This window comes from Gobius niger (assembly GCF_951799975.1).
Source record: "Gobius niger genome assembly, chromosome: 4".
Taxonomy (NCBI): domain Eukaryota; kingdom Metazoa; phylum Chordata; class Actinopteri; order Gobiiformes; family Gobiidae; genus Gobius; species Gobius niger.
The window spans coordinates 20691594-20709629 of record NC_136855.1 but is presented as its reverse complement, the minus strand read 5'-3'; the positions used below and the strand labels follow the sequence as shown (position 1 = coordinate 20709629).

The 18036-nt window shown below is 41.4% G+C and overlaps 1 protein-coding gene across 7 annotated transcripts in view; it reads right to left on the bottom strand.

Moving 5' to 3' along the window:
- The window catches only part of esrrga (estrogen-related receptor gamma a), an 86621-nt gene that overhangs the window by 9183 nt on the left and 59402 nt on the right, over positions 1-18036 (bottom strand). For 4 of the 7 annotated variants that reach the window (XM_079554994.1, XM_079554993.1, XM_079554992.1 and 1 more), the window contains 3 exons: positions 16775-16903; positions 10722-10832; positions 8693-8875 (listed from right to left, as the gene is read on the bottom strand). In XM_079554994.1, the coding sequence (XP_079411120.1) occupies positions 8693-8875; positions 10722-10832; positions 16775-16903 (423 nt within the window). The remainder of the gene's footprint in view (positions 1-8692; positions 8876-10721; positions 10833-16774; positions 16904-18036) is intronic. The other 3 variants (XM_079554990.1, XM_079554989.1, XM_079554991.1) reach the window with 3 other exon arrangements.

Genomic DNA, 18036 nt, shown 5'->3' with positions numbered 1-18036 from the left:
TGTAGGTAATTCCCTCTTTTAAACTTTACGGCGCTAAAACGGCAATTTATTGGCCTCTTTCTATGAAGTCATTTGCATAGTCCTTTAGCATTATTTTACAAAGGCACTTGACTTTCAAAAGGAGCACGCGCTTTTGATTCGTGTGGCTGGAAATGTTTGCGTCTTTATTTTTTCACAATCATGAATTTGATCGTAAACAGGATATCTACCTGTGATCTAACGCAATAAAGAAGACCTCTTTGTACATGTGCACAGTGGTCTATAGGAGATGTATTTAATCCTACTGTGACTGAGATTGCCTTAAAAATGCTCCGTGGGAGATTGTTACATGTTTATGTTTGACCACTGCCCTCACCTGTTTACCTCGCTCATACTATTTCTTGTGCGCACATTAGTACCTACTGTGCTGCGCTAAGTACATTCCAAGGCTATATTTACGTGTTTTGTGTGTGCGCTGTCAAACTGCTTTGCACCATACGGCCAGACGCTGGCCCAAATGAACAAGGACCCCCTGTGATGGCTTTGGCCGAGCTCAAACTACACACACACTAAACGCACCGCAAACAACACAAGCAAACGGTGCCGCACGCAGCCACACACTTTCACCAGCTGACCCAATTACACAGAGATGCGCAACGAGATGGAAACAAATCTACCCAGAGAACCAGCTAATTTAGAGGGGCTACGAGATAGGCACAAACCCACTCAGAGTTAAAAGGAACAACTACTGAAGTCTAAACTTTGGTAAATGTTATCAATTAAATAGCACTTGGGGAGTCATGGTCAAACTGCACTATACATTTATACTGATATTCTCTCAGTTTAATAAAGCAACGTAATGTTCTTTATTAAAATGCATCAGCTTAAAAGGCATTATTCAAATAATAGTCAGTTTGGGTGAGTCGGTACAAAAATTAAATATCAAGCATAGGCTTAAATGACTTGAATTGAGGATATATCTTGTTTTGAGTGTTTTTTACTCATTTAGTCTGTTTTCCTGACCTGACCATGTTTACTTTGCTAGTTTAAGGACAAAAGAACAAAAAAAAAAAAGATTATCATGCTCAAATTGAGACATTTAAACTAATCTAATTAATTTCTTTTTGCAGTGTAGATGTCATTGAAAACAACTGAATGGACATTTGAGGAAAGATTTGACAGGTAAAAGGAGTAGACACAAATGTACCATTCTTTAATCTAAAATATTGAAATAAATTGTGCCATATAATAATATTGACCACGACACCCCAAAAAAGATTCAGCCGACTGCATTCTGAACAAAACATACACATGATTTCTTTGGCTTGAATATCTCTTCCCTGCCCCCCCCCTCTGCCCTTAGCCTCTTTCCCCTCACCCCCCCCTCTGTACCTCAGGAGAGAGGAGCAGTCATAGGGCTGTGGTAGCCTCTAATCAGTGTGAACAGCCAGCTAATTACCAAACTCTCAGCCCTCCGCCGACCGTTAATTGCATACATTAGACACCATCAGCAGCGGCGCAAGATTAACACTTAAAATCTTCCCATTGCTGTAGCCGCGATGATTGTGTGTGCAAAAGGCATAGACAGGAGAGGGGCTGGAGTGGATAACTGTATTCCCCATGTAGAGATCTGTGCTGCTTCCGCGGTGACGGCTGCAAATATTTAACACTTAATTAGAGACGAAATGGAGACGTGGCAAATGTTACGGAGAGGGGCACGGCCGCCCGGGTGACGGGGGGGTGATTGGTCATCGAGGGCGGCCAAAAGTCTCACTGGAAAACGGCATATGGAGTGACATTAAGAGACATCAAATAATAAAATATCAATATTTACATTTTAATTACCCGACGGGAGCTCCTCGAGGACTCGCAATAATGTGAGAATGTGAGCCGTATTGTGCAATGCTGTGCAACGTGACAATTTCAAGAGGAAAAAGAACAAAGAAATGTGCACGATGTGTACAATATTAAAGTGCAATGGTGGACTCTGCCAAGGCACTGGCCCTGTCTCGCAATGGTAACAATATTGAGCCAAAACTTGGACCTAGACTAGAATACTATTTAGTTTATGACATATTCTTTCATGTATGTAAAAAGCCTAATTATGCTCTTGAAAAGGGAATAATAAGGTTTGAATGTCCTTGTTTTCATCACTGACCTTTCTGTGAATAAAAATCATCTAGCGAATTACTCACAAAAATGATAAAAATAATAATTCCTGTTATACAAGCATGTTTGTTGTTCTTCTTCTCTATCTGGCCATCTTTTCTTTTTTTTTATCATCTATCTATCAATCTCACTGCTGACAAATTCATTTTCCCAGCTTGTTCAATTAACTAGGTGGTGAGAGTCTATTGATCTTATGTCGGATTACCTCTTCAAAACAATATCCCATTATAACAAGTTCTCAAAATCCAAAATCTATATTCCAAGGATTGAGCGATGGGATATGCACTCGCAAAATTTACCATGAAATGCAATAAAACCTAACAAATGTTTTGGAACTTTTTTAATAATAATGCATGAGACAAAGCTGGTGGCATTAAATGACCCAACAGTCTCTCCCTGTCAGGGCTGGGTGACTGTCTGTGTATGAGATTATGAAGCTGTGTTGATTTTATCTTCCTAATCCGCCATAGCTTTCCATAGAGAGAAGAAAAACTCCAGAGGGATTAATTTACCATTCACAGATTAGTGATACGTCTCCACTATCATCATCCAGGACAAACATCGTAAGAAAGGGCTCAACAATGCCCGAAAGAAGAGGCGTACTGTACACAGTCGAAATGAAAGACGGAGATGTAAAAGATGCCGAACATCGAGACGGCGTCCTGCCTTAATGTTCTAGCTCCAAGACAAGAACATTAGAGACCATTCCACTTCCTCATCTGAGCCTGAAAAAGCCTGGGCTGAAAATCTTAATTAATTGTCCAATAGTGCTGCAGGGTCATTATGCATTGCAATAAAGAAGCGTGTAATTATGAGATTTAACAGCCATTACCAAGGCCAGGAACTCATATGTCATCATCAGCAACCAAGCCAATGGTTTGGTAGGCTTGTGTGTGTGGCCTGATGGACAGCGCACACACACACACACACACACACACGCACAATACACAACAATGACTTACAGTATAAAAATGGATAGCTAAAAAACTCAGAGCACACACCAGATGCCAAACAGCCAGCTGTGGCAGTAAGCTGACAAACTCTCCATCAAACAGAACTGTGGCTTTGCTCGTTCACCTGTGCTTGTCCGTTGCACACACGTGTATGACGGCACAGTAGCGCTCTCGTCTCACATTCCGGTTTGTACGTTCTCCCCGTGCTTGGGTGGGTTTCCTCTGGGCACTCCACCAACCCAAACCATGCACAGTAGAACAAAACATCTGAAAACCAAGACCCTGGAGAGCTGCTCTATGGTCACCTACTGCTCCTCATCGGTTGCACTGGTGTTGAAGGATGGGTCAAATGCAAGGTATCCTATTAAGCATGTTATACAAATTACGAAATGTGTGGGGAGAGAAGAATAAAATAGACCCCCCAAAATAGATAAAGTTTAGAATAAATACATATATACCCTAGTGAGAAAAAAAACAAAAAACCTCAATATTTCTATGCACTATCCCACCTTCAACTGATATCCGGAAACGTTTCAGTCGCTTTTGGGTGGATAGACAACAAATATTTGCCTGTGTGTTGTGCTTTTTGTTTGTCTGCGGAAAGCGGTTTTGGTAACCCCCTGTAATATATAAATACATTTACCTATGAGTGATCGCATTTGTGTGTGCACAAGCCATAAGTCGTCCCCATCTGGTGACAGGCACGCTCCAATCCCATTTCCCCACCTGCTTATTCCCTGATGGAAGGGATGAACCCTCAGGACTGTTATTTAAGCAGATAGATGGAGGACGGGAGAGGACATGGGCTGAGGGCTGGACACAGACATAGACAGTGAGACAGTGCTGGTGGAGATGACAATGCGTGGGTAGCATTGGGAAATGATTTGGAAGTACCATCTTTGCAATTGATACATTTTTGGACAGAACAATGCAACTGTAAGAGAGAGAGAGAGAAAAAAAAAAATGAAAATAGCAGGAGACAGACAATGATCACTCCATGCCGTCTGTGAACTTTACATGAACCGGGAGAAATAATGTGATGCCATGACAGGCAAGGGCCCTCCTTCCACTAGATTTGCTGCAAGCTTTAGGTGTGCGATAAGTGCACGTCAACGTCTATGGGAATATTCATGTACATATATATGTTGATGCCGAGCGCGGATGAAGCCTTTACGGCCTCCTCGCGTGAATGAGTGTGTGTGTGTTCAGAAGATGGTGATGGACCAAAATGGAGTTTAGCCTCTCTGTAATTATGATCATCTATCTTTATGCCTTTTGAGCATACCATAACATATCGCGCCATCTTTCTCTTTTCTCTCGCTCAAATACAAAGCAAATTGAAAGTGGTAAAAAACGCTGGTGCTTGACTGGAATTATCATTGAGTCAGATGGTGAAATGATTTATTTATTACTGCTTATATGCATGTAATGTATGAGAGGGGCAGTTTACAGGGACTACTTACTATCTCCTGAATGACCATGTTATTTTTAGTATTGCTTCCCCTTGAAAATATTTAAAACATTTCACATTAATGACTAGAACTAAACATCTAAACAGAAATATTGTAGTGATGCAGTAAAAGGTAGCAATGTTCTTCTCCCCAACACATCGTTATGAAATGGTTCACTAATCCAATAAGAAGCCCAACTTAATCCAAACATTAAGCTCAGCTATCAAATTTAATTTTCCTAATACGATTTTGTCAATATTTGTTTTCATCTGCAAAGATTGGTATTGTCTCCATAAGATGCAAAGAGGCACTGAAAAACAGCGTCTCAGATGCTCAAATGTAAGCATTGGACAAACAGGCAAATACACTTACACCCAAACTCTAAATGCTTTATGTTCCCCAATAAAAGCAAATCACAGTCAACGAGATTAGAGCCAGCACACATGAACACACACATCCATGCAGTGCAATGGCCTAATACAATTGTTTTTGGCAATTATATTGAAGCATTTGTAGCAGAGTGGCCGGAGTTACATTACACCGTCTGAGGCAACTACAGCTGACGATAACGGTTATGTGGTGTGTCTTTGGTTAATAAAACGTCAGACTGAAGAAACCTTTAGAAACAGAGCATTTGATTGATTTGATATTTTAACGATTATTTACCAGCAACATTTCCCTGTAAGTGATGACAACTGAGTCTCCAAACAAGCAGAAAAATGTGACTGAGCATTAATGAAACAGCAGGCAGAAAAACTGAAGAAGACATGGGGTCATGGGTCTAGGTTCTGGATAGAGATCCATTTGACTCAATAATGAAGAGGTTAAAGGATTTCATTGGGGGTGAGGGAGGGACAGAGGGAGGTGAAAAAGGGGGCAGAAAGAATGGGTGTCAAAATAGAATTCAGCTGTAAGGTTCACGTACTGTATACTCCAGTACAATTTCTATTAATTTCTTCTAGACTTTTCAGAGTAGAAAGTATATTATATTTTCTAGGTACCATATAGTTAATTAGCCCCAGTTGTGTCCACTCTTAATGCTTGATTTTTAGAAAGTTTATAGAAAAAAGTTAGATAGGATTTTTATGTACAGAACCCATGCAGGTTTTGAGGTGGGCGGGAATTTGAGTGGAGAAACCTAAAGACGTTTTTATATCTGATTGGCACTATCCAAATTTGTTCTTCCGTATCTACACCATGACCAATTAAATGAATAGTGTGACAAGAAGTGCCTTCACTGCCTCCCTCCTTTTTACTGCTCAATCATACTGCGTTACGGTGGACAATTTGGCTGCTTATCCCAAGTCAAAATTGAAAGGAAAGAGAAAGAAAAAGAGCAAGTGAGATTGAGAGTAAAGAAAGATAGGGAAAGCAGAAGAATGGTGGGGAAGAGTGGTGGGCACCCCCAGAGCAATTTCTTTCCTGAATAAAAACGATGGGGGTGGAGGTTGTAAAGAAACACTAATAGCAAGGCCTCGGGTTCTGGTAAAATAGACTGTTTTATAGGTTCGGCTTCTTATTCATTGATTCATTCATTTGCTCAGGCTGTGCTCTTTCGTCAAGTCAAGTGCTCATCTGTCTGTCTCTTCCAGGAGTCCAGATAAGAGCATGACTGCCCAGTAGTTATTACAGAGACTGGGAGTATAGTGAGTATAACAGAGAGGATGAAAAGACTTATTATACAGAAGGATGAATGGATTTTAAATAGGGGTTTCCCCCTATAACTCACTCCTTTACCCCTGATGTTTTAATGTTTTCAGTCTTTATAACGGCAAAAACACAGTGAGGTTTGCAACGATTTCATTGGGGACAATTTTAAAATAGAAAAGCTTACAGGATATGTCAAATGTAATGCAAATTTAAAGCAATACACGTGTAAAGATATGAAGCAGAATTGTGAGAAATCATATGATACTGCAATGTCTGAAGAGCCAACAGTCTTGCACAGTTCCCTCCCAATAGCGTGCTTATGTTAGTAACCCGTTTGTTTGATAACAGGAGACATACAGTGTGTGAAAACTCATTTTGCTATCCTAATGACATATCAAATGTTTGCATATAGGCCAAATCAGTATGGAAATAAGTGTGTGCACACAAATACAGCCAGAGCCTTAGAATAAAAGAGCCAATCACACAGATATGCGTCTGTTGTCACATGTCTCTAAGGTTGGCCGCCTGTGTGTGTCAGACATGAGTCCCACTGAACACACACACACTCAGCAGCCTAGCCTTGTTATCCAGGGGCCTGTCTCAGAGGCAGCCTCTCTAACGCTGAGTGATGTTTAAATTAGTTTACAATTTAGCCTCCTCGCTATCCGCAGACGGCTCTTAACTCAGTGTGTGCATGTGCTGTGCTTTTGTCAATGTGTTTGTGCGTGTGGGAGTGTAACAAATTGTTGCCAGTACGGCAGACATCTAATGACTTCAAATTAGCTGCCTGGTGCTCGCCTTGACATGTTGTTACCACTGTTAGTGGCCTGTGTGTGTGCTCTGGTGTGTGAGCGAGCGCTCACTGCGCTGCACAGCCGTATCATGACGCATAAATTGGCTACACCTCATCACTCTTTGCATCTATCTCTTTCCATTTGAATAAAGATAAAAAATACTTCTTATAAGGCCACATACATAAACTTTGACCTGAGACATGACCAGGACTCCTTTCCTTTGACTAGATTCTGATTAAAATATAAGCATTAGTGCATAATTATGTGAGTGCTTATAACTGACAAAGTATGTTGAAAAGGTCTACTTCATTTTGACAAGCCACTCTCCCCTGAGAAAAGAGTAAATCACTTTGTGTGTGGACATGAGAGTATTAGATCAGTGGTCAGTGTTGTAAACAGTGAGGATTTCATAAGGTGTTCCCATCTCACACACACACACACACACACCTAAACACACAGAGCCGGAAGATGAAGAGTTCTATCTTTCGCAGTGAGCAGTGGATTGCCTCGCTCGTACATCTAATCACACTATCTGCTCTTCTCCACCAAGCAATCGTTGCACTTCAGTCCCTTCATGACAAAGTTGCACACATACAGTCCTACACATAACCTGGCCATTCATTTGTAGAAAGACAAGGCAAAGAAAATCATAATATAGTATTAAATTACATTTAAAGTTTTAATACTGTGTTGAAATGTGACTATAGCACCACATCTATAGTGCTGTAAAAGGTAAAGAGAAAAAGCAGAGAAGCTGTGAACATGTGGTGTGAAAATAGATATAAAAAATGAGCTATACTTGGAGTATAGATCAATATACTTGTCCACTTACTGCCCATATAGAAGGCTACTGTAGATCAATACGGTAACAATAAGTAATGCATATTATTTTTTCCTTTCCTCCATGTTATTTTCACATAACTTGATATTACACATTAAAAAGCACACGACTATTATCCTCCATGACCATTTCATATAGATATAAACTTGGTGTTGTTTATGTCTGTAGTCTGATGCTTCAGAGGTTAGTTCTGTTAGTTTATGAATGGGTCTTGTGATGCAAAATAATTTATCTTTTAAGCAGTACACAAAATTAAAACAGAGAAACTAGAAAAGTTGTCTAAGCTTTGTCTGTGTGTCTTTGTGATGAGACAAATATATACAGTAATCTTTGCTAATACAAAACATCACTCTTCCTCTGTCTGTGCTGTCACTGCATGCTCACTCAGTAAAACCAAAACCAGATTAGATTTCATCGCTTTGTCTTTTACGGTCTGATCCTTGTCTCATTCTTTCATGGCCAAATGAGGAGGGTTTTTTTGTATTCAGTTTAGAACTTCATTCATAAAATGGTCAACAGTATGTGTGCTTTGTTTTACTGTGGGCATATGGGGCTTATACAGCTACTGACTTGGAACGGTCAACAGTTCAGCCTGTCTGAGGGCACAGATTAGGGTGAAGGGTCACACAGAAATAGCCTATTGTTCAGTCCATTATGTACTGTAATCTAAATGCCCCGCAGTAAAAGCGTTTTTGAAGTCTCTTGCAGCAGCCAGCTTGGTCAAGTTTGACTGCACTCTAGTGTAGTACAATTGTATTCTATTTGACCAATATTCATACTTTATGCTCATACTTGTGAGAGTAGGTGAGTACACATTGAATGGTACACTTGTGAGGTGAGTAGGGCCTGTCCTACCTGGGATGTGCTTGGCCCAGCCGATGTTGACCACCAGTTCTCGGTCAGCCAGGTCGCACAGCGTAGTCAGGGCCTTGATGTCGCTGTCTGGTACTGTGGGGTCAGGCATGGCATAGATCTTCTCTGGCTCAGCCACCAGCAGGTGAGAGACAATTTTGTTATCTGCAAGGCAGCCAAAGGCAACTGACATGACCACCAGACAAGAGAAAGACAGAAACAGACAGAAGAAATGGTGAATTAAAGCTTTAACAGCTAAGCTTTTCCACACCAATAAGGTGCAAAAATAAATAATGCAAAGAAAAAATCAGCCAAAAACACTGTAAACATTTAAGCACATTCAGTATTTTAAATCTAAATATTGAATAGTGTAAAAGTTTAAAGAATAAATAATTGGGCCTTGTTGGTGCATAAAGGATGAAGGATAATACTTAAAGCCAAACAGCTCAGCTGGTAATAGTGACATGTGGTGATGAGATCTCTATGGCCCATTAGTAACAGACTGATACCCTGCTTCCAAATTAATCCACTGACTAATCAAGCATGGAAGTCAAAACCGAGAACAGAGGAGGAAGAGAGGTATAGGGGCAGGGGAGAGTCACTGAAAAAGGGAGAGATATAAGCAGAACGAAGACAGGGAGAAATAGCAACTGACTGTAAAAGACAGACAGCAGAGGAGAAAACGACAGGCAGGTGGAGATAAACACAGGCAGGAGGGGTGCTGTATTGATCTAACACTATCCAGCCCAATTCGCGCTCACACAAATACACACTTGGATATATATATCTTTATAAAATATCCTGCACCCCCCTTTCCTCTCACTGCAGCTGCAGGGTCGTTTGAGCACAACCAATTGCAGTCACACAGCAGTATCTGTGGGTAAATCTTATTTAATGTTTCCCTAATTAGAATCAATGGAAGCCCATTTCCAAACCCTGGGCTATTGTTTGGTTCTCACACAATCAATGGGGACGCTGAGGCTAGGGATTGTGCTACAGATAGATAGGCACTGTGTGTATGTGAGAGGAAGACAGTGGGACAGACAGAATTTCGGTCACTATTGACTGTGTGTAAAGCAGAGAATAACATACAAAGGAGGTTGACATTCACCTACTGAGATTTGAAATTGGAGTACAAATCTCAATGTCCACATTTACACAGTAGTATTATATGGTTGGATATAATCAGTTGTTTAGTTACTTTTTAAGTTGTATAGTAACTTGAAATTTGGTCTTGTGTTCAGCAATTAGTTAAGGTTAAAATGTTTGACTAATTATGTATTAATTCATATTCAGACCTATTTAATATCAAATATGTAGAGAGTTAGACATGCAAAATTCACAATGTCTCAGTGCATTTATTGAGTATACAGGCTCTGTATACACAACACAGGCCTATAGTGTACTCACAGTCACATTATCTCATCATTTTAATGATTAGTAGCACAAAAGTCCCAGTAAGCTCTTGTGCAGCCGTTCGGCATATTGGCATAAAGCAGAATATGCTCCAGCTTTAAGCAAAATGGGCTTTAGGGAGCAAGCCGCTGAACACTGCTCAATCTGCCTCGCCTGCATGTGCACGTTGTGTGTCTGAGCAGACGGTTAGCTAGAGAGCTAACCCTAGTTTGATGTGGTTGCCAGATTGGATTTAATCCGGATTAGGTTGCTGGCTGGTAGCCCCCTTATCCTGCTCTTCTCATTCTCTCTGCGAAACCATCTCATTTATGTATCTTCCTTAGTACTCTTCTTCATATGATCAAGTTTTGGTATTGCTACATCAGAATCAACCAATGTGAATTAACACTTTGTAATGGAATATTGCACTTATAACAATTTTGCTAATAAACTGGTAACAGCGCAAACAGAGAGATGAACCTAGCATAACACAGATGGACCTCACTGCACTGTGAGTGAGCATAAAAGTGTGTTAAATATAATTACAGTCTATTAGTACGTAAACCAGGGAGGCAGCGTAAAGTGTGGTCACACATATACATGGATTAAAATAAAAACAGCAACTTTGTCTCCTTACATGGTTTCTTGGCTGGCAGAGCCAGCTGTGGGTTCAGGTATGGACTGTTGTCAGCATCTATCCTGCGTTTGTACTTCTGTCTTCCCCCACGAACCCTGTCCAGACGCACACCTGCAGACACACAGAGAGGTGCATTAATACAGTGACAATAAAGACAGTACAGATTATTTTTGTATTCAGTTACAGGGGATACACATGTTAGTATACTTTGTCCGGTATATTCTATGTTTCACTGTCATATTCGTAGCCTCTTCGTTTTGCACTTTGACTCGAATGAATAAGATCATGCTCTTTTGTTATGTAACAAGCTAATTCAAGCTGACACCTGGAGACAACCTTTCTGGGGCGCTCTTGCATATGACTTACTTTTCCCTGGCATTGCCCAATCTCAGTTGGTCTTTTGCTGCTTAATTAATTGACACAAAAGGGTCCTAATTTAATTAGTCCTTTGTCTTTGGGGATTGGTTGTTTCCGTGGTTACCACTTAAAGATGGATAAGTAAGACAGAGGTGTCTTGTACCCTGAGGGAGTAGAAGAGGAGAGCCCAATCTTCTTTTAAACAATTCCCCTGTTTAAGCACTTCAGTCATTTAAACAGTTCAGGGTCAGTGTTTCAATGGTCAAAAATAAACAAATAAAAATGTTTCTGATTGGCATAGGTCAAAGAACTTCCTCCTGGTGCAGGTGGAGTGTGTCTGGGTGTTTTTGTATTTGATTTAGTAAAAAGGAACCCATCAGCTGTGGCTATAAAATATCTGTGTGATTCATGAACAAAAAATGTGTAATTTAGCATTGTGCATACCAAAAGATGACCTTGAATATTTGTATTAACCTAAAAGAGAAGGGAAATGTACTTTTTGTCTGTTTAGACCTTTATTGCGTTTCATCACAACAGTCTCAGTAAGTCCACAGACCACACTTCTCCAGCTGCGGTGAAAGGCTGAGGGATTTGCTCAGACAGACAGATTTAAATCCTGTGAAAATAGTGCTGACCACAATGGAAACAACACACCTAAGATTAACGGGAGACTAAAAGCAGCAAAGGGGAAAATATGTACGTTCTAAACAATAGATTCACTCGTTGACTAACCCATGTTGTATTAATGAAAGCACATTGACATGCATCTGTGTCTGAGTGCAAGCCTGAATAAGGGAGGGAGACAGAAGGGCCGACAGTCCAGGTACAGTGGGGGGGCTAGTGTCAGCAAACGGTCAAGAATCTCTTAACAACGGGGGGTACAAACTCTCTCACACACAGGCAGGCGCACGGAAATATTTTTTATCGGAAACACATTGCAGTGCACTAGTGTTTGGGTAAGCCTTCACAAGCGGCTTGCTTCATTTCAACATGGGTCAGTGGTGGGTCAAAAACAGGTGGCACGAAAGGAAGCAAAAAATACAGTGAAGCTTAGATGTTGTGGTAGCTGTGAGAAGATTGTGAGATTATAAGTTTCACTCACAGCTGTCAAACTGAACAACAGTATTATTGGTAATAAAGTAGTAACGCAAAAATTATTCCTTAATCTGCACCTTCTACTTACATTTTACGTTTGAAGAAAATATATTACACTTAATATAGTAAAACTAAAACCTCGGCTGCAACACAGATGCATTTGGATACTCTTCCTCCTTAAAACCTTTCAAATGTGGAGTCCTAATTTGTCACTCCCCACACACCTTAAAGAGGCAGCAGCTCTGCAGCCCGGCTCACTTCATAAAAAGGCCCCTCTAACTACCTCATCTATTTTCCACCAAATTAACTCTCTCTCAGCACTGATTAATGATCAAATCTAAATGAATCAAATTAAAAATTGAAAATTATATTTCCAAAGCCCACAAAAAAGAGACAGGAGGAGGTTAGAGGAGAGAGCAAGAGTGCTGTAACTCCTTTAACAAATGAGCCTTCAAATAATAAAGAATGGTCATGAGAGGAGAGGGATGAGGAGAGTACACTACACCCGGACTATGGAGAAAAATAATCTTCAAAAATGAAAAGAACAAATTAAACAATTAAAAACAATTTGTGTAACATATAAATCAAAAGCAAAAAAAGGTATAGCAATGGCCAATGTTGAAGTGTAAGTCTGGTTAAATATAAAGGAATAACAAAAAGCCCTGACGCTTTCTCAAATCAAGGGAGCATCAGGGCTTTGTAAATGCAAATTGACCAAATGAGTCCTAGTTTTGTCTCAGCCAAGAACAAATCATTTATAGTGAAACTACAAACAAATGTATCGCTGGAGCTATGGCAGCTTGTGTGTTTAACCAGTCTAACATTTTGACTACAAAAGCGAAAAGAAGCTTCCTAAGATGCGAAACGTCCTCAACTTAATCAACCCAGTCCAGTGGAGGATATCTAAGAGCCGACCCAAACTCCAGCAAAAATAGTTTCTGCCTAAATATGAGCGCCCCACCCTCTGTATGACAATGATGGAGGTGAAACGCTCCTATCGTGGGAATTTCACTGCCTGTCAATATGGCCATCTGCAGTGATCACATCAGCATAGATTTTACACTGCATTGGCATCAGCCCGTGTATGTGTGCTTGAGCTATTGAGGGATTGCAAGTGAAATGCCTTTGACACCTATGTGCTTTGAAGGGGACCAGCCGATGAACAACAACTGAGGGGAGAGAGGCAGATATAGAGCGATGGCACAGAGAGAGGGAGAGAGGAAAAATTACCGAAGAGGAAAAGACAACAACTGGATTGATTTCAGATGGCCGATAGATGATATGATAAGAGAGCGACAGACTGAGGGAGGGCAGACTGCGGAGAGAGAGGCAGAAAAGGGAACACAAATATAAATGAATTGATCACAAAAAATGTATGGCAGGAAAGATTGATTTGATTAAAGGGACATGGAGGTTTTATTATATGAGCTTGTAACAAAGCTGTCAGGATTTCATTTCAAGATAAATAAAAAATCTATGTGTACAATATTAAAAGGCCAAATGGCATTTGAACTGGAGCAGTAGAAGAATGGAAGTGAGGTGCAGTGTCAAACAGTGGCGTTTGTTTAGACCAGAGCAGATCAGAGTCGCTCTGCCTGAGGCAGCGAGCAGGTGGCTGTCACTGCTGTGTGAACTTGTGTGTGGAAGAATCAGCAAGAGTCTGGAAAGGTATCTGCCTTCTGCTCTTTTCTCAGCAAATACAAGGGGACATATATGCTTTTATAGTCCATAATATTTTCATGAAATTGTTTAAGTTGAAGGAATGTCAATAAAAAATTCCTATATACATAAACTGTTTCCTTCTTTTGTCTCGCCTGTATGTAAGCAAATGCAAACCACTTAGATGGATCTCAGTTCTCTGTATTTCCATTATCGCTTTCTTGCACCGATGCAACTAGATGCCACTCACAGACACTCTCACACACTCTCGCACTCAGAACAGACACTACAGATTTAGCTACAAGTTTCCCAAGGGGAAACACCAGACGCCACTTGTCTGGCCTCCCTACCTCTTCTTTTGACTTTCTTTTTACCAGCTTTTTTATAGTTTACACTACACAGTACACTTCAATTGTGTGTTTGTGTAGGTTGCATTGAGGCGGGGCCTGTTGTGGTGAGTGCAAGTGCTTGAGAGCAGTGAGATCCAGTGGCTACAGTGAGGGTCATTGAGCTATGAACAGAGTTGTGACACAAACCACCAGCTGTACCCCCCACCCCACATACACACACACTGCTCTAACACACAGAGCGAGGCCTTCCACCCGATCTCACTCATTAGGTCTTGGAGGCCGCGGGGAGCAGGACCAGAGCTGGCACTAGCTCCTGCTGTGTGCGTTTGTGAAGTGTGCACGTGAGGGTCTGTGCATGTGTGGGGGCACTGTGCCAGGGTTAATATTTGACTGTGTGGACCAGTCTCTGTCGCGTGGCATCTGAATCCAGCTGGTCTGTAACACATTATAGAGATGGAGGCTTTGCTTTAGGAACTGCGCAGTCTGTTTAACAACAATTCATGAAATGTGCCATCATCAAAGCTGCTATGCTGTGTGGGAGCAAATTCTCTGTCAATATGACCATATGTACAATACACTGCATACTGAATACAGTTGGCTAGTGAAGAGGGGGGCCCTGCCAAAGCCTTTTATGCACAAATTCCTGCTTTGTGGATTGAATCCTGTTCATTAGTGTTTCAGATTTTTGTACACTACATGATGTATTAGCTCTGATATGTATGTATTCAGATCACTATATTTTCATCTCTGCTACAAAATGTTAAACGTTAAACAAGAGTCTTTCTTGTTCCATACCTGAAAAACACCCCTGCTATGGGAGGAATCAAGCTCCACCCGCCTGACCTTTCAATCTTCAGCTGACGCATCATTATGACCTCATTAAAAATGGACAGGGAGCTATAGCCAGAGGGTAAGTTCTCATAATACAGTCAGGCTTTTAATTGCCTTGCTCCAGAAATTAACTGCTACATATTGGTGGGTGGGTTTCCCCCTTTCACTCCCTCCTTCAGTGGGCCACCTGCTTATGTACGGGTTTTTGCTAGCATTTGTTTGTGTGTATGTAAGGGGCATGAGGAAAGGAACTGTTGGTTTACTGGATTACTGACCCAAAGGCCTCTTGTTCTCTTCTCTCTCCATCACGCACATGAACTTACTCTTCATCTCAGCCTCTCTGTCTCCCAGGGCGACAAAGCTAATTTGAGGCAGATCTTGCCCTAAGGGGTAAACCACATTGTCCACACACACACACACATGCGCGCTTTGTGTATTACACCACATTTCACCCCACTCCACCATTTCCACTTTATCTTCACCTTTTTCCTGTGAGCTACCCCCTGACACCAACAGTTAATGCTGATGCTAACTGATCTAGCCACTTACCATTATCGTCATCTACTGCTATGATGGTCACTGCCTAAAGCTAAACAAGAAGCTGCCTCTAAATGAGTGCAGTGAACACATGCATCAGTATCTGTTGGACAAAAGACACACTCCACTCAAATGCCGCTGTAACCACATTTAAAATCAGCTATGATTTCAGAGGAAAAAACAATATATGTCCCCAAGAAAGATAAGATGAATATGAATACATGTATTTTGGATCATTACAGCTGACACTCAGAACAATACACTAGCTGAGACATATTCTGTAGTTGTGTCAGGGAACAATGAGAAAACAGCAAGATATTAAAAGGGGGAAAAAGAAGAAAGCTGTTACTGAAATAGAGGGCTTGAACACCTTTACTACTTTAAAGTTATGTATTGTAAACCACAAGGGCAAATGCAATAAACTTCAAATGGAAAATGGCTTTAATCTGGTACTGCACATCTCAGTCTTTGTGTCTTTGTGGGCTAAAATGGCATTTGTAAGATTGAACCACCCATTTCAGCCGTCCACTTTATGCACAAATAAAAATGATGTTTATATAAAAAAAAAGGAGGAAATGGACAGAATGAGCCATCAGTGTGGGAGAAGTTGATAAGCACTATAGATGGAGGGGGCTGGCCAGCATCGGTGCAGCCTGACCAGTGTAAGAAAGGGGGCGTAGGCCAGGTCCCCCATCAATTACAACCTTGACCCTCCTCCTCTGCGCCTCACACGCGCACACGCTTTCTGCCTCATTCACCCCTCCTCACCCCGCTGCTCGTCCTCCCCTGGTCCCTCTCCTCTGCTCCTATAAATCAATCTCTTCTCCCTTCATGCCTCCTGCCCTCCCCCCAACAACTTTCTTCACTCCCACCACTACCCCTATTTCTCCATCGGACACTGGTCTCATCCTCAGCCCTTTTCTCACCGTCCCTTTTATCGCAGGGAATGCAGCGGGACTAGAGAGGTCGGAGGTGGCAAGATGAGAGGGAGGAGGGAGCAGTCAACGGGAAAATGCAAATCTAGCAATAAGGAGCATTCATGTGACATCATAGCATTCAGGACTCTACAGTGTAGTACAATATAGTACATGCCTTTCAAATGTCAAAACGTGAGACACCACTTTTATTCAGCGTTTGGGAGATTGCTACAAACAGTGAGTGGTCGCAGTGGATTGATCATTTGCCTGGTCAGTTGAGTCATTGAGTAGAAGAAGAAGAAGAGACCTTTTCCCCTACCCTCTCTCAGCATGCCCACGGTCAGACACTTCATGAAGCGGCAGGCCTGGCACGACTTGCGTCTCCTCTTGGTGATCTCGCACTCGTTTGTGGCCGGACAGCTGTATTCAATGTTACCTGTAAAAAAGACACAAAAATGTTCAAACATTACCGAGCAGAACAGCAAAGGTGCAAGTCAATAAAACGAAAATAAATAGAGCAGTTCCCTCTATCCAGAGCCTCACCGCTTTTCTCGCAGACAACTCTCAATCACATGCATGTGAGGCTATTAACTGTACAGCTATAACAACACACTGAGTACATCCTTTAGGTAATGTTCAGCCAAAGGCTTTCTTACAGCCTGCAACAGAGTTTCCTTCTCCCACCTCCCATTTCCCTTTAATCTCAATTATTCTCCACACGATAATCTCTAAAGGCAGTTGAGACAGATCACTGACTCTACGAGCATGTACAGTTTTCTATGGCCTCGCTGCTACAGTACTGCAGCACGCCCATGCATCTCTCTCTGAAAGAAAGTAAACAATGATTACTATTGACTGCTGCTCTGCAAAGGATGTTTCTCATTACGGGCCTGATTAAGAGGCCCGGTTAGCCCAGAAAGAGGCTAAATGCGCAGTGTGTCTTCTAATGGCTAACAAGATACCCATTAATTGGCCTTGTTAGTTAAAATAAAGGCTAAACATGCTAAATGGGACTCCTGCAGTCTGTTAAATGAACTCTATGGGACTTGTTAGCTAGCTCCATCCTCTACGCGGCGATGATACATGTGGAGCAGTTAAATTCAATTACTGTTGGAACCAAGTGTTATATGTGCTAATGCTAACACATGCCCGGTAATAGGCGGCATTAACCACCAGAAGAAAGCATTGTGGACTGTCGCTTTCTCCACTTGAATGCAACAACCGTTTAACAATAGGAGGGGCAAATGACTATCAAATGGCTCCATGTTGCGAGTCGAGTTGTATTTCTGTGCAGCGCGCCAGATATAATATGTGTGTGTTGTGTAGGAGAATGGGGCCTCAAATCCCCTGCAATCTCCTCTGAGATGTGTGAGTATGTCCACCTGCTGCATGACAATTGACCACTACAGCAAAGACCGCATAGGAACGGTTCCATCGGCAGGCTTTGTCTTTTTTCCCCACACTATTGTTTGACACTCATATTGTTGTAATCTATTGGCTTCGACTCATTTACTTTTGTATCATGAACAAAAAAAAAATGTTTTAAGATATTCTTTTCCATTTCTTGCT